Below are 17756 nucleotides of genomic sequence, written 5' to 3'. Positions count from 1 at the left end.
CAGACAAGACTCTTACACTCTTAGGGGCCAGGAATATAAGTGCTTTCTTATAATCCCAGTAGCCCGTAGCATTGTTCAATGATTACTGTTTTGTTTCTCAGATATCCCAATGTCTGTGGGTATAATCGATCCTAGGGCTAACCCAACTCAGCTAAATACAGTGGAGTTCCTATGGGACCCTGCAAAGAGGACATCTGTGTTTATTCAGGTAAGGCATTGCAGATGTGGTTCCAGTTATGAAGAGCATCTCTTACTACCAGCTTGTTCCTTTAAAGGATAAAACATGTTGATTATGAAATCTTTACAGGGCATCAGCCTGACTGTCAAGTCCAGGCACTTCAGCATGTACCTAAGAGCAATGAGGAGTTCTGAATTGCTCTTCCAATTATCCTATTTTATTTATTTATAGCTCTCAAAAATTCTTGCTAATGCTGTATCATATTTCATCCTTTGGATGTACCATAACTTACCTAACAATTATTTAGCATTTAGATTGTTCTAATTTTTCATTATTTTCAGTAAAATTATTTTGACTCTTTATACTTAAATTTTATTTGCATATCTGATCATGTCCTTTGGGTAGATTACTTGAAAATCCTTATTTATAATAAGGATAGTTGCCAGTTTATTGAGTGTTTACCATGAGACAGTCATTGTGTTAAGAAAACACTTTCTACACATGATTTTATTTACTAAGTTCAACAATAATCCTGTAGAGTAGAGGCTTTGAAAGTGTAGGTAACTTACCCAAGCTAGGAAGTGGTCAATCAGGCAGGGTTCCACCATTAAGGTTCACCAAGGTGTTAGACTTTATGCAGTAGCCATGCAATCCTTTTTCCCTCTATTGCCTGTGAGCTCATATTTAGTATTTTCCCAGCGTGAATGGTGCCTCCTCTTTCTAACATCTACCTTGAAGTCCAGGAAGCCTTTTCTAACAGAAATCATTTCTCTTTTATGTTAACTCTACCTTCTCTGAAATAGCTAATGTATTTAGTTCCCCACAGTAGCTTATGTTACATCATATCTGTACATTTACTTTGTTTGCATTTGTAAATTAGTTAAGTTTTTCTCATTTTCTTCATCAGACTCTAAGTTCTTTAAGATCAAAAAGACAGTAAAAGTGTTTTTGTAGCTGTTCATAATGCCTATTAATTAGTAGTAATAATACTTAGTAGTTCTTAGTAGTTAGTAGTTCTTAGTTCTCAGTAGCTCTCAAAAAATGTTGCTGGCTGGTTTGGCTGGCTGGCCTTACTGGAGCCGGTACATCTTCTTTCCAGGTGCATTGTATCAGCACAGAGTTCACTATGAGGAAACATGGTGGAGAAAAGGGAGTGCCATTCCGAGTACAAATTGACACCTTCAAGGAGAACGAGAATGGGGAATATACTGAGCACTTACACTCAGCCAGCTGCCAGATCAAAGTCTTCAAGGTATTCCTGGGCATTGTGCTGGCCCTCCAATCCTTTTTCCTCATCTCTCTATTTTAACATTAGTCACCAAGTCAGAAAGTTGACTTGTCTTTTTTCAAAAACTCTGAAAACTCAGTCTAAACTAGAGTCATTGAGCTAATTGCTGAGATGCCTGGTAATGAAGTATATATGGGGATGGTGTAGGAGAAGGGGAACTTGGGGTCGGGAGCAGAAACAGATTCTCCTTGAAAGCTCTTGGAGCCTGTTGAAGTCACAGACACTTGTAAAAGCCCACAGAAATTATGAAAAGTTGACAGTTTGATTATATTTGTGCTTGATTTTCTTCCCTTATTTTGGTCTTTATTTTATCATATGTGATAAATATGTTCTCATTGCAAAAGATTCAGCAATACAGAAGTGTTCATAGCACAATACTCAAATCTCCTTTTACCACTCCCTTTTCCCTGAATCAGCATCCCCTCCCCAGAGGTAACCACTGCCATAATTAGGTATGTGTTCTTCTAGTCTTCTCCTTACTATGCTTTTATATACACAGGTACATAGGTGTCTTAGGCTGGGTTCTCTAGAGAAGCAAAACCAGTAAAGTGTATATATATATATAGAGAGAGAGAGATTTATATCAAGGAAACAGCTCACGCAATTGTAGAGGCTAGAACACCCCAAGTCTGTGGATCAGGGTAAGAACCTCTCCCAAATCACGCAGCCACAGAAGCTGGCAAGCCCAAGATCGGCAGGTTGGAGAGCAGGGCTGCCGCTCACAGGCTGTGCAGATCGATGAATCCCAAGTTCGGCAGATAAGCTGACAGCTCAAGTCCCAAGAACTGGAGATGAGGCGAAAGGAGGCAGCCACAGGATCCAGAGAGAGCAAAAAGCCAGAACGTCTGCTTATATTCAGATGCAGGCCACACCCCCAAGGAGACTCCCTTTCATCTGATTGGTTGCTCACAGTATATTCAATCATGGGAGTGATTACATTAAAACACTGAGAATCATGGCCCAGCCAAGTTGACACACAGTCTTAACCTTCACAATAGGCATACATTTTTTACTTTGAAACATAAATAAAATTATATTTTATAAATTGTTCTGAGGCTTGTTTTTTTTTAGTTAACCATGTACTTCAGAAGGACCCCTGGTGGTACAGTGGTTTAGCACTCAGCTGCTAACCAAAAGGTCGGCGGTTCGAACCCGCCAGCTACTCTATGGGAGAAAGATGTGGCAGTTTGCTTCCATAAAGATTTACAGCCTTGGAAACCTATGGGGTGGTTCTGCTCTGTCTTGTAGGGTTGCTTTGAGTGGGAATCGACTTGACAGCAGTGGGTTTGGTTTGGGTTTGGATGTACTTCAGAGATCTTTCCATAGATAGCTATCGATGAATCTATAGACAGTCACTATAGGTCTGTCTCTTTCTTTTTCAACACTATCGATTATTTAAATTTTCCGTTTTCAGACTTACATTCAGTGATGCAGTCAGCATCCTTGTATACAAATCTTTGTTTCATATGTGGATATTTAAGTTTTTAGAAGTAATATTGCTGGGTCAAAAGTGAGTTCTTGAGTTTAAGACACAGTATTTCTCATTTCAGCCCAAAGGTGCAGACAGAAAGCAAAAAACAGATAGGGAGAAAATGGAGAAACGAACACCTCACGAAAAGGAGAAATATCAACCTTCCTATGAGACAACTATACTCACAGAGGTAAAAGGATTTCTTTTGTTGCCAATTTCAGTCATTTTTGAAGGGTATATAGTGATACTTTTCACTCTTCAAGGAAAAATCCATCACTTCCAGCCCAGTCAAAACCTAATGGACTTGGGCATATTCTCTCCTGCTTATTGGGGCCCTGATGAATTAAGATTGACTAATAAAGATGTGCTATTCAAGTAACAATGTTTTATTGGAACCATAGGGTCAAATGTGCTTTTTCATTATCTAAGTTGTCCTTTGTTTATAGTGTTCACCATGGCCTGAGATCACGTACGTCAATAATTCCCCATCACCTGGCTTCAACAGTTCCCATAGCAGTTTTTCTCTAGGGGAAGGGTAAGTCTGGGAAATGAAATTGGCTTGTGTCTGTCCCAAATATGTATTCTTTCATTATCTTTCCGTATATAAGATCTTTCCAAATCAATAAGTACTTCCATTTGTTCAATCTTTAATAGATTCATGTATTAAGTGAAGTTTGGATTGTTTTCAAAGAAGACTGAAAGAGTTTTATATAGCCCTTTCTCTCCTTTTCTTAAAATTTCCATTAGAAAATAGCATCTATGTTCAATTTTTAGTGACTTAGAGACTAAATTTTTAGGCTGTTTGCTTCTTCCTATTGCTGCTGATCTTGTGGTTATTTTACTTCCTGATCGTACTTTCCACAGAGAGTAGTGGTTGGAAATTGGAAACACAGTTGTTCAAACACTAAAATTTGTTTTGTTACTTGTTGAGAATGTTCCTAACAATTATTATGGGTCTTTGATAATTGGGGAAAGAAGTTTGAAGATGATGGTTAAAATGAAATTTTAGAATTATTTATGGGAAACATTTAATCTTGCCCTATTATCCTTTAGCATCAGAGATAACTGAAAGTTGGTACAAATGCCTACTCCAGTTTTAAAAAAAAACATAGTTGCCTTATAGTTCTAGCATTTAATACATATTCCACATAGGCCATTTTGAAGTTTGAGATAGGCTACCACATCTGTGAGTATACTGTTTGGGTGTACTGTTTGTTTTTAGATTTATTTAGGTTCTAAATTTAAGGTATTTAAAGTAGCTTCAATATTCAGAATGTAACAATTAGGAATAAAAATAGGTAGAAGTGGTAGGAGGCGTAGATATAACTAGGGCCTTGAGCTAAGTTAATTACTGAATTTGAATTTTATAGCTAAGGGGAAAAAAAGAAGGAAAAAGATCTTTTACAAGAAAAATCCCATTCACATGAATGATATAATTTACTTATAGACAATTTTAAATATTATGTAAAGGTTTAAGGGTTGTGTTTTTTAAAGTTTTCTCTTTTTCACGTAACTTCATTATTAGGCTTAAATCTCTTTCCCATAAAAGAAGTAAGCATTAGGGAAGAAGAACAATCCATAAAGCAAAAGGGAGTGTAAGGAAGAACCAAGTATGTAGAGCTGGCCCTTAGATCATAAATTAGACAGCACTAATTTTTTTTTGTTTTAATTGTGCTTTAAGTGAAAGTTTACAATTCAAGTTAGTTTCTCATACAAAAATGTATACACACATTGTTATGTGACCCTAGCTGCTCTCCCTATAATGTGACAGCACACTCCTCCTTTTTACCCCGGATTTCCCATGTCCATTCAGCCAACTCCTGACCCTCTGTCTTCCCGTCTCAACTCCAGACAGGAGCTACCTGTTTAGTCTCATATTAGACAGCACTAATTTTTGAAGCTGCTTTAAAAATAATTATTAAATGTTTTTCATTATAAAAGTGTATCATCCCATTGCATTGCATAAATTTTCCTCTAATCTTTTTTCTTATGTATGTTTATGTTGTATATTTATATATTTAATATAGTTGTAATATATTGATACAGTTTTATATTGATATTTTAGTTTACATTCTAATAAATTTCCCATTATTAAATATTCTTTATGCCATAATTTATTTAATGAGTCCCAACTTATTGAAATTCAGATTTTTTTTCAGCTCCCCCAATAATAAATAATGTTACAAATTACATAGTTCCTTTCCCTCTCCCATAAAGTCTTTAGGTCAAATTAACAAATACAGAAGTATTGGATCAAAGAGTATGAATGTTTTATGAGAGAGCACAGATCTTTTACATCTCTAGCTTAAGACTTGTTGTGAGGATGAAGAATGAGAGAATGAATTTCCCAATTCCCTAGTATGTGTCATGGACTCATTCTTTCATTTTAAATGTTTCTTTAGAAATGGTTCACCAAACCACCAGCCAGAGCCTCCCCCTCCAGTCACAGACGTAAGTCTGAAGTTGAATGTCAATTATTTGCAATGTCTAATAATACTTTGATGACTTTACAATTCAGTAGAAATGCCCAGCTTAGGGAGGATTATTCATTCATTAAGCAAACATCTATTGAGTTTTGACTATACCAGCTACTGTGCTGGGAATGGGGATATGAAATAAGTAAAGCAAGACCCTCACATTTGAGGGGCTTACAGTCCGGTAGGGATGATAAGGATGAACTCCGTTGGCTTGTTGCATGTTTAGATAAGGAGAGATAGGTGTGTAAACAACTTCCAGGCAAACTAGGCCTGAGTGTGGGTGCATGTGGGTGTGTTTGTGCTACCAAATGAGATAACAGATGAACCTATTTAGTTATCAAAAAATTCTGTCTTTCAGAACCTCTTGCCAACAAGCACACCTCAGGAAGCTCAGCAGTGGTTGCATCGAAACCGTTTTTCTACATTCACAAGACTTTTTACAAATTTCTCAGGTTAAATTTTCTTGTCCTTCCCCACCTACCCACCCACCCAGCATGGGATATTCCTTTACATTTTAGGGCCTCCTAGCATCCGTGAGAGGTTATTTTTTTGGTGAGATCTTAGTGTATTTTTCTGATGAAATTAATTCTGTACAACCCTTTAGTCTTTCTCACCAGCTACAGCTGTGCTGTGAAATACTTAAAAAGAAATACTTAGTGTAAACTCACTTTAATTGTAAAATATTTATTACATATAACACTTTTTAAAATGTATATTTCATGTAGTATTTTATCAAGGGGTCATTTAAAGGTAGTCTCAAATCTTTCCCTAGGTATCACTATATTGTATTTTACTTAACACATTCCACTTTAATTTAGCACCTTCTGTGTACCAGCGGTGGTAGGAATACAGAAATGGATAAGGCATAATTCCTGATCAAAGAGCTCATTCATCATCTAGTATTAAAAAAAATAAAATAAATGAAACCAAAATAAAACCCCCAAACAGGTTAACAAAGAGTTGTGATGTAGTTGATAAGTGGTTCTACAGAGGTGTGTACAAGATGAGGCATTCAAGGGAGGTTTTGATGTCAGGGAACATGACATGACATGCAAAGTAACTCTCAAGGAGGGATGAGGAAGAGTCTGTCTTTTAGTCAGATAGTGGAAGGAAATTTCAGACAGGAGGAAATTTCACAAAATTAGGCACTGAGGTTCAAAAATCAATATGACAAAGTCATAGGGTTAAGTGGAAAAGTTAATTGGGTGGGAATTGAGGCTGGAGAAGAGGCTGAGCCAGGTCGTGGAGAGTCTTGTATGCCATAGAAAAGATTTTGGACCATAACGTACTGGTAAAGAGGTGTCCTTGTAACAGAGCCCATTTTAATCATCATTAACAGAAAGAATCTTTGCCTTTATCACACATTTTCTTATATTTATTCCAGGGGCAGATTTATTGAAACTAACTAGAGATGATGTGATCCAAATCTGTGGCCCTGCAGATGGAATCAGACTTTTTAATGCATTAAAAGGCCGGTATGTAATTAGTGTCAAAATATTCGTGAGGTTGGATTTCAAATGGATTTAGATTCAGGAGTCTTCAAAAATACTGTTTGCACAGCTAAATACATCTTCTCAAAACATTTCTTTTAATGCTAGCTATGTATCAAATAAGCAAAGATGAAAAAATATCCTTTCTTGATCCAAGAAATTCCCCACAATATCCTATCTTCCATTCCCAGATAGTTTTTTCATTCAACAAAATATTCACTGAGTCTCTTGTCATGAGCAAGGTACTATTCTAGGCTCTGAGGACACCAGTCATAAGGATTGGTGAGCAAAACAGACAAGGTACCCAATATCATGGAGTTTCCTTTTAATGAGGAGAGAGATAAAGATATAAACAAACAAGTATTCTGGATAGTGATAAGTGCTTTGAAGGAAAACAAAACAAAGCAAAAACAAGGTTATGGGCTAGAGAGTGCCTAGAGTATAGTCAGGAGAGGATATTTAAGCTGAGCTATGAGAAGGATGAAGCTGTGGGGTCATTTGAGAGAACAATGTTCTAGGCAGAAGGAACAGCAGGTGCAAAGGACGTAAGTCAGTTTGAACTGGAGAAAAGATCATTCTTAAGTTTGGGTAGAAATTGCTTAAGTGTCTACTTGCAAATATTAGTTGTAACACAGAGTAATTTGTCGTCCTTTCCCTTTTGGGATTTACAGTTTCAAATAAGTAATATTGATGGAAAAATCATGCGGGTCAATGGTAACAGAACCAAATCAGTGACTAAATAATAAAGCAGATTGGTAAGTATTTGTGTTGGTGTACAACACAAGGGATATTAAATCAAGAGGGCTGTAATCTTGCAAAATTTTAAGGAAAGGTGAAATTCAGGGGTTGGTGACTTGGGCAGAAAGAATAGATCTTTCATTTTTTAGGGTATTGTCTAAAGAATATTTAGTAGGAAGGAATACAATGATCAGATCAAGAGGTAATTGACTGCCTAAGAACAACAGAAAGAGGGCTTAGGCTACTTAGGAGAAGGTAATGAGGGATACAGATACTCCAGTGTACTTGTTGGAGTTCTTAAGTAAAAGTTAGCTGTCTTGAACCTGACCCATGAAGCAGTGGCTCACACATTTTGACTATTTCTAACCTTTACACCAAAGGTCACAGATTCAAATGACTACAGAGGTCACATAAGTAATGTAAAGGAGTGACAGCTGAGTCTGGGCTGTACTGAAGAAAGCACACACCAGGTGAGGAGGGCAGCTGACTTCTTGTGTGAAGATGAGAGCCTCAGATTGCTAGTCTCATTTTTCAAGAAAAGCCAAAACTTCAGAAGCCTATATGATGTCTCCAGTTGGAACTAATTCAGCTTTAAAAAAAAGAAAAACAACAAACAAAAAAACACTACTGGGGAGTTAATAAAACATATTGAATGAGCTGCATTTGGCTATGAGCTGCCAAGAAGCCTATATGATGTCTCCAGTTGGAACTAATTCAGCTTTAAAAAAAAGAAAAACAACAAACAAAAAAACACCACTGGGGAGTTAATAAAACCTATTGAATGAGCTGCATTTGGCCTATGAGCTGCCAGTTGTCATCCACTGCTCTGTACTATTAATAATGTAGACATACAAGTTCTCCCTTAAGGTGTGTTTACCATGAAAACTCTGAACTAACAGGCTGGGTTTTTTTTTTTTTTTTTTTTTTTTTATCTTTAGCATGGTACGTCCAAGATTGACCATTTATGTTTGTCAGGAATCCTTGCAGTTGAGGGAGCAGCAGCAACAGCAGCAGAAGCATGAGGATGGAGACTCAAATGGTACTTTCTTCGGTAGGTCGTTCTGGACAGACCAGGACAGACATGAAGAGAGGTGAAGAGATGTCTTAAGGGCATGTGTGATGGGAATTCATCAAACAGCAGATTCAGCATTTGCTAGAAGTAATGGTAATCACTAATATTTATTGAGCTCCTAATATATGCCAGGCACTACTGTAAGCACTTCTACATGCTTTCGTTTTACAACTACTATCTAATTTTTGCAGTAGGTTTCATTGTTATCTTCAGTGTTTAGGAGAGGAGAAGGAGGCTTAAAAATGTTAACTAACTTGCCTTAGATCACACAGCTAGCAAGTAGCTGAGCCAACATTTGAATACAGGGAGTCTGACTTCTTAGTAATTCAGAAAAGTGTACGTTCCCAATGACCAGGTGACTTGTAAGAGCAGAGAAACTTTGTACTGACTGCCATTGCTCTCTCCCTTTTGCAGTGTACCATGCCATCTATCTAGAAGAACTGACAGCTGTTGAACTGACAGAAAAAATTGCTCAGCTGTTCAGCATTTCCCCTCAGCAGATCAGCCAGATCTACAAACAGGGGCCAACAGGAATCCATGTTCTCATCAGTGATGAGGTAGCTTTTTCAGTAGAGCTAAATCACCAGGTGACAATTAGTTTGTCAGGGCATGTGATGGAGCAAAAGCAGCTCGACTGGGGCAGAGTGCTCTGTTTTCTAGACCAGAAGTTTTCAAACTTTCTTCCTTGCTTACCTTCTAAAATAAATTTTAAAAACCATCCCCTTGTGCGGTTTTAGGTTGACTTAGGATTTTTTGTTGTAAGTTTAAATAGTTGCAAAAGATGTCATTTCTGGGCATATTATGACATTTAAAAATGAAACAGTTACAGCACTATTTTAATTGTATTCCATGAAACCTCAGTATAAGCGTGATTTAATACCACCATCATCCTTTAAAAAAAAATACATGAATATGCTTTTCTTCAAGTTAGAAATTTTATATCATTCCTTTGTTTCCTTGAACTTGTGTTTCCATTTACCTCTTCCATAGAATTTTTTCTTAACATAGTTTTTATGCTTAACATCTTTTATTGCTCTCCTATCATAGTTCTTTGAAACAAAAATTTGTAAGTTGAAAAATTTCTTCTGAATAGAATTATCACTGTAATTATTCTGATATAATTAAACAACATATAACAAATTTTGATAAGTAATTATTAAACATAAAGAAAATGTATTAGAAGTACATTTATTAATGAGATGGATGGGGTTGTTCTGTTCTCACGCCCCACCCACAATTAGTTCATCTATAAATGAATACTGCTTATTGACTGCTGGAATGAGATAGAGTTCAGCATCAATCCCATTCTGTTTTCCCCCCTAGATATAAATGATGTAGAACCCAATTCACATAAATTGATAGATAGGAATGGATGGAGTTGTATTATATCAGCATTGCTGGATTTTTTTCTAACTTCTGAGTTATATGCCAAAAATTACATCAGAATGTTATCAAAATAATTTTGAATCGTCTATCATTTGACAGTTTGATTAGGTCACTTTCAATTCTGGTGAAATACTTGGAATCCACGTGACTCTCACAAGGGTTTGTTACCCAGTCATTCATTAGAATCCACATTTTCGATTATATTTTGCCACCCTGGAGGCTTTTACACTCTAGGGCAGGGCACTTTAGTAAGATCCTAGGAGAGTGAGACTCGTGCCTTTATTTTGCAAAATGTAAGAAGGGGATTTGAGAAGGGAAAGTGGGGAAGGAAAACTGAAGAGATTTTAGAGAAAATGGCATATGTAAGTTGAAGACCTGGAAGTCAGTTCTCCTATGTCGGACCAGGACACCCTGGTGGTGCAGTGGTTAAGAGCTTGGCTGCTAACCAAAAGGTCTGCAGTTCGAATCCACCAGGCGCTTCTTGGAAACCCTGTGGGGCAGTTCTACTCTGTCCTGTAGGGTCGCTATGAATCGGAATCAAGTCAGTGACAACGGGTTTATGTAGGACCTGTCAGTGTCCGTGTATTCCTTGGGAAGTCTTGGGAATAACCCAGGAAAATGCATGCTCCAATTTTGAGACTACTGTTTTAGACTGCTCAGCTTGTAAAAATTAAAAAACCAAACCAGGTGGCGGGAGTGGAGGGGCGGGCCGGAAGAACACAAACAAGAACAGGCTTTTAAGAAGGCTTTTTAAAGTTGCGGGGTAGAAACTTATGATTCTACAGATATTCATAAAATAGTGTATTTAGGAACAGTAAAGACTCCCATCTATACCTCCCTGGATGTGGGCAGTCCTCAGGAATGCAGAAATAGACAGGGATTATTTTTCATTGAAATCTGATGTAATAAAAAGCCACATAGTCAACACAAATGCAGCAAGCTAAAGATTTTAATAGTCACATTTTCTTGCTTTTTTTCAGATGATACAAAACTTTCAGGAAGAAGCTTGTTTTATTCTGGACACAATGAAAGGTAATAAAATAATAAGACAAATATCTTTCTCTAAGGAGTTTAAGAGCTTCTTTCAAAATTCTTTGAGAAGAGATAGGGAAAGGATCAGCCACCAAATGAGGAAATAGAAGCTTTTTTTTTTTTTCTTTTTTTGCCATTTCAACATTTTTTTACATGACATTGATTACATTCATCATGTTGTACAACCATCACCACTATCCATTTCCAGATTTTTCCATCACCCTTAACAGAAGCTCAGTGCCCCCTAGAGGCATTTTGTTTTTATAATACATATTTATTAAACTATTCTGTGCTAAGTAACACGTATGCTGCCCTTTGTTCAGCTCTGTTATTTTTGTTTTCCCCTCCTCCCAAAAAGGTTACCATATTTTTTTTCTCATTCTGTGTTTTAAGGGTAACTGAAGATCGTTCTATTTTCTTTTTGTTTTTGTTTTACAGCGGAAACCAACGATAGCTATCATATCATACTGAAGTAGAACTGAGGCATTCCACATTCAGTGTCTGATGCTTCCTTCACCTCTTGGAAACTCCCCTCTTGCAGAGGGACATGAGTGGAGGTTTGAAGGTCTGCAGGAACCTGACCTATCTGACTGTATGTGGAGGAGTCTGGGCCATGGAGGCAGAATCCCAGCCCTCTGTGTTGGTCCAAGCTCTTGTGGCACATACAGATCACTGCTCAACATGCAGTTCTGCAGCTACTTCTTAGTTACAATTTATGGACCCTGTTGTTATTGAATATCAATAGAAACTCCACATTTAGAGTATATGTATGGCATAATGATGGTGGAAATTGTGTGATGTGTTATGGAGAGATGTTAAATTTGTGATATGAGCCATGTAATCTTTTTCTAATGTAAAGATGAACATCTATATTCCTAAGACTAGATCTTCAATCTTTTTTGCATCAGATGTACAGGCATCTCCTCTTTTTGCCACAATTGGCCCCTGAAAACCTCATCAAAGGAGAGACATACAGAGATAGAATAGAATTTTTCTTTTTGTTCCCCTGTGATCTACTAGGAGCTGTGGTGGCACAGTGGTTAAAGTGCTTGGCTGCTAACCGAAAGGTTGGTGGTTCGAACTCACTAGCTGCTCTGCTGGAGAAAAATGTGGCAGTCTGCTTCTGTAAAGATTACAGCCTTGAAAATCCTATGGGGCGGGGCAGTTCTACTCTTCCCTAGCAGGTCACTGAGTCAGAATCAACTCGACAGCATTGGGTTTGGTTTTGGTTTTTGGGTAATACTACTAACAGTAACTTTAGCCAACATCAACTCAACACTTAACTTATGCCAGGCAATGTGATACGTTCTTTAAATGGCTTCTCTTTTTTAGTCATCTTAATACCCTCTATGAAGTAAACACTATTATGACCCCTAACTGAAGATGAAGAAACTTAGACACATGGTGGCTAAGTAATTTGCAACATAATGGCAGCTAGCAGGTAGTGATGCCCAAATCCAAACCCAGGCAATCTGGTTGTTAACCACCACACAATACTGCCACCCTTTATAGCCTGTGCTTGCCATCATTTATTACTGTGGCTCTTCTGGCAAATAGGACATAACATTGCATGAGAACTGAGGAATCAACCACTGAAGGGGACAGCCACACCTAAATAATGATGAAAAAAATGAAGACCTCCAAGAAAATGAAAACCTAGATGCTTTGTAAGCATTAACAGTTATCAGATTTGCAGGATTTGAGGCAGTGAAAACTAGGGATTGTTTGTAACTCCCAAAATTCACTGCCCTTGAATGACTTTCTCAGACTATTTATTAGTGAGTTAGGCTAATCCCTGCTCTGTGTTCCCCTCTCTGTGTCCTCTCGCTATAGGAAGTTCTTTTATTCATGTAGGGTTATTTTATATATATGAGCTTCAGAAGAAATTCATTCCCATCTCATTCACACTCTAACTGTTATGTTTTTGTTCTTCCTTAAAAATGGTTGTATGCCTGTGTGTGTGTGTGTGTGTGTGTGTGTGTGTGTAAGTGTGGTCTTTTTTCACTTGTAAAGTTTTATCCAGATTATGCTGACATGAAAAAAGATAATGTTCTAAGATTCTGTATTGGCTTTGAAGTTTTGTGTGTGTGTGTTTTTAAAGCATTTGATAAAGCTTGAATGTTTTTATACAGAGATTTTTGTTCATTAAAATCAACCTGCAACATGTAATTCCTCTTGGTTTTAAACAAATTGAAAACCTTGAAACCGAAAAATTAACAAGTCAGTGACTTATTTAAAAATGACTTGGGCAACTTGACATATTAGGCTAAAATACTTTCTCAGTGAATGATTACTAGATGTCCTCATTTTAGGGGGACATTTCCAGTTGTGTTATGTTCCTAGGACTGACTAGGGGAAGGAAGCTTTCCCCTTAGCAGACTACTATTGGTGTTTTTTTTTTTTTTAAGATTGGGAAGGTTGGACTAGATGACTTTTAAAGTCTCTTCCAAATCTGTGAATCTATGATTCTTGCTTAATGGCAAATGATACATGGAATTCCACTCTTATATCATGTAAAGACTTAATAGTTAAGAGGGAGTTATTGCAGGACTCTAAGGACTGAGTACTAGTCAACTGCGTGAAATGTGGCTGTTTAGTAATATTGTTTTACCCAGTATTACTGCCCAATAAGAATGTTTGCTTACATAAATTATTTTAAGAAGCTATTGAAATGGGAGATGGTTGCATTGGCTGGAAACAGATTACAGTATACAAATAAAAGACAACCAGATCTGTGAAAGACCTGAGAAAGAGAGGTCCACATAAGGGGCAGATCCCTAGAAGTCAGGAACTGTCAGACACTGTGTTTTAGGGGCAGAGCATGATCATGATTGTCACCACTGTGAGCTGGAGGGGCACACGGCCTCTAGAGGCATCGGGAAACCTGAGGTATGTGAAAAAGGCTTGGAATAAAGGGACCAGACATTTCTGATTGATGCTTAATGAAGGAGTGTTCTCAAAACCCTTTGTATCCCCAAGTACTCCAATATAGTATTTTGTAGGGTTGCTGCAGAGATTTGGACTGTTTTGCAAACCAACATAAAGGACTGAACAATGCTTCTGCATTCAGTTTTGAAAGTAACACAAATTTGGACTGCAAATGTTTGAAGTCAGGCCCAAGCTTTTCCCTCTTCACTGTAGCTTGTTTCTCTGGCCATTGCCTAACAATTCCACATAATTTGGGACTAGAGAGCTGAAACTGAAGAGCCACTTTATCATTTTACTGAAACCTTTGTTAGTCTGCTTCCTTAGCCATGGATGGTTTTGCCGTAGGAATTTAATCTGTTACTGCCCCTTCTGGTCTGTTGGTGAGAACTCCAAGCTCAACAGGAACTGCACAGATGCCCTACCTGGCTGCATCATTTATATACTAATTCATGTAGAATAGGAGCCCTGGAGGCGCAGTGATTAAGAGCCCGGCTGCAAACCAAAAGTTGGCAGTTCGAATCCACCAGCTGTTCCTTGGAAACCCTAGGGGGCAGCAGTTCTACTCTGTCCTATAGGGTCGCTAGGAGTAGGAATCGGCTCGATGGCGACGGCTTGGTTTGGGTGTGGTTCATGTAGAATAATCATGCATCATTTTCCTGCTCCTGTAAATGTTCTATTTTCTGAGTAGTGGGATAAGGTTTTTTCTGCTAAAATACTTATTTTTAGTTTGTGATTAAAGGTTTGTTTCATTATATCAACTCTAAGGCTTAAATGAGGAGAACTCTGCAAAATGGAATGAGCTGGAAAAGGCGCTCTGTGTGACTTGAGATTAATGCCATCAGCACCTGTTTTTTCTACATCGTTAATCCTTTATTTCTCCTTCTTGCTTCTTTTAATGACCTTGTTTTTTTACTTTTGACCTTGAACTTCCATCCATTTCCATTTCTTGCCTTTTCTTTCTACATCTTGCCTCCTCACTTCCAACTCTGTGTTGTTCTCTGAGAACATAGATCTAAGCTATGATAGTAATGTTACCTTGACAATTGCAACTAGATCTAGCATTTCCATTTTCAAATTCAGATTTAAAATTGTATATGACTTAAATTTTTCAGTTGGATTCAGGTCAATTATAAGGGAACGGGCTATTTAAAATAATGCTATTGTGTCTCCATTTTGTACTGCATGGAATCTTTTGGAACACGAGTAATAACTAGTTTATCTTACGTGAATGTATGTTTTCATATATTGGATTTGCTTAAGTTGAGGTACACATTCCTCATTTTAATCACTGCAGATTGCTGTTTTCTTCTTGAGCTCTGTCTGATTTTTCATTAAGGATTTAGTTAATATCTTTCCTTAGACATCTTTATAACCTTGCTTCAGATTTTTATTCACCTTGTTGAGCTTATTAAGCTTGCCCTCTCTAAACTCATCCCTGTACTTCACCCTCTCAAACCTGATTGCTATTTTGCTTTTTAAATAGGCTCGGTGTGTTTGTGTGTATTATGCACATATATAGATAAATTTGTGCATGTCCTTTTTAAGACCTTCTTCCTTGATTCCACTCATACAGCTTTTTTGTTGTTTGTGTCGTGGGGCCATCTTTTTTCCAGATTTGCACATACTGGTCTCTTTTCTGTTAGTATAGAATTAGGACAGTAACATACAACTTCAGGGATAAATCTACAGGCTCCATATCAGAAAAGCAAATAGAATTGCTTAGAATTTCATCTTAATTCTTTTTTCTGTAAGAAGATCAGGACATAATGTCCTCTCTCCTATTTATTTTCACCTTTCTGGAGAGTGTATTCTGATTTATCTTTTGGTGGTAAGTGATAGTCGATACAGTGTACACTTTTTCGGGTCAGATAGGCCTGCATTCAAATCCCAGATCTCGCTCTTTCTGGACATGACCTTGGACAAAATAATCTCTCAAGCCTCAACTTTCTTATCTTAAAAAAAAGGAGAGATAATACTCATAGGATTGTTGGGAGTTAAAAGGAATGATATGTGTAAAACACAGTTTTAGTGCCTAACATCTATTCAGTTGCTCAGTAAACTTAGGATACTGTTGACAATAAGAGCACCTCCACATGTAGACGTATGGAGGACGTATGCAAGACCGATGTGTAAACACTGCCAAGACATGAAATCTGACATTTGGTTTTCATCTGTGGCAGCTGTTTGCAATGCCTATTCTTGGTCATATGTCTTTTTCTCCTATTCTGCTTTGACGTCTTTGCCCCCAAAAGAAACCACCCATCCGTGTTTTATGTATTCCAAGCTAGTCCACACGTACATTGCAGTGTGGTCTGGGACAAGCAGTAACATTTGGAATTGGATGTCCAGTGTTGTAATTATTAATGTTAATATTATTAGCATTTCTTCTCACTTTTCTTTGTAGTTTGTATTCTACTGCACTTGAGCTTCCTGGACAACTGCCTGACACTTGCTTTCCATAGGCTCTGCTTAGGCTGGAGCAGAATTGCAGTTATTATGGGCAAACTGTCAGCATGCTAGTAACTTACCTAGTGATTCTATCATGACAACAAAATATGGTGAATAAGTGACTGTGATAAATTGTTGTGATGTTTGTTAGAAGTCCAAATATCATAGCCATGAAGTGTCAACATTTCTATTACTCTCAGATTTTTTGACTGATTTAGAGCTTGTTGCCATATTGGATTCTGCTGTCTTCTCAAAGGATGTGCTAACCTTGGTTTGGCTATCTTCTAGTGCGGTGGCATTAACCAACAAATCTTTGGCATTGGGGTCAATGGTGCCCTAATTTCTACAACTCTAAGTGTTTAGGCATTTGAGACACTTCCTCAGCCTACTCATCATGGCCTGTTGGTTGATTCTACAGAGTGGTCAGGGGTCTTCTTTTTGTCTTCTGTGTGTCCAGGAAAAACACGTGAACAGAACCTCTTGAACATCTGAATAGAAAACATCATAAAAACAGCTAACATTTACATAGTACTGACCAGGGCTCCGAAGCAGAGAATGGGAGGGGAAAAATAGAAGGAACCGAGATGATAGGTAGGATGGCGGGACAGGGGAAAGAAGATGCACCTAGATCCTTTAAAGCCTTGTAGGTCAAGGAAGAGACATATACTACTATTCTGAGTCAGATAAGAAACCAAGGTTTTGTGGCCTCGGCTAATCACATATAATTTCTGAGTCTTCGTTTTCCCCATCTTAAAAATGCGTTCCAAAAAAAGGGGGGGCGGGCTTGCAAAGTTGTCAAGATCAGACATAATGTTTTAAAAAACGAAAGAAAGAAAATGTCTAAATCAGTCCATCACATAAGTAGACAACTCAATAAATAACAGTTATTTGTATGTTTTTCTCCATACCTCGGGCAGGCAACAGCAAGTCAGGTTGCTGAAGACTAAGAATCCATGAGGTAGCAGAAGGGGAATTATGATCTTTACGCATGGGAGTGTGGCTCCATGTCCTGGAAACAGAAAAATGGGAGCCCTGGAGAATTCGTTTAGGCATTGAAGATCTGTAGGCTGAGGGTCTCCTCTCTTCCCCTTCAAAAGGCTGCAGCGGCCTCAAACTCGCTTTCCCAGGGTCCGCTTCAGCAGAAACCCCGCCTCCCGAGCCGGTTCGCCGGCAGAGTCCCGGCATTGCACCCTTCGCCGCCTCCAACTCCCGGCATGCCGCTGGACGTGGGGTTGGCACGTAGACTCC

General features: G+C 38.0%; 1 protein-coding gene across 3 annotated transcripts in view; it reads left to right on the top strand.

The window, feature by feature from the left end:
* TFCP2 (transcription factor CP2) overlaps positions 1-12007 on the top strand; it is a 65343-nt gene extending 53336 nt beyond the window's left edge. The window contains exons 5-15 of one of the 3 annotated variants that reach the window (XM_004388333.2): positions 102-208; positions 1278-1430; positions 3017-3127; positions 3384-3472; positions 5340-5388; positions 5773-5866; positions 6799-6889; positions 8581-8693; positions 9129-9271; positions 11081-11132; positions 11571-12007. In XM_004388333.2, coding sequence (XP_004388390.1) covers positions 102-208; positions 1278-1430; positions 3017-3127; positions 3384-3472; positions 5340-5388; positions 5773-5866; positions 6799-6889; positions 8581-8693; positions 9129-9271; positions 11081-11132; positions 11571-11608 — 1040 coding nt within the window. In that variant the 3' untranslated portion in view covers positions 11609-12007. Of the gene's footprint in view, positions 1-101; positions 209-1277; positions 1431-3016; positions 3128-3383; positions 3473-5339; positions 5389-5772; positions 5867-6798; positions 7660-8580; positions 8808-9128; positions 9272-11080; positions 11133-11570 lie in introns of those variants that run through there. The other 2 variants (XR_002825881.1, XR_002825882.1) reach the window with 2 other exon arrangements.
* Positions 12008-17756: the final 5749 nt, after the last annotated feature.

The sequence above is a fragment of the Trichechus manatus genome, unplaced genomic scaffold, assembly GCF_000243295.1.
Source record: "Trichechus manatus latirostris isolate Lorelei unplaced genomic scaffold, TriManLat1.0 scaffold00209, whole genome shotgun sequence".
Lineage (NCBI taxonomy): Eukaryota > Metazoa > Chordata > Mammalia > Sirenia > Trichechidae > Trichechus > Trichechus manatus.
The sequence above is the reverse complement of the archived record's forward strand: the minus strand, read 5'-3'. Positions and strand labels throughout refer to the sequence as shown.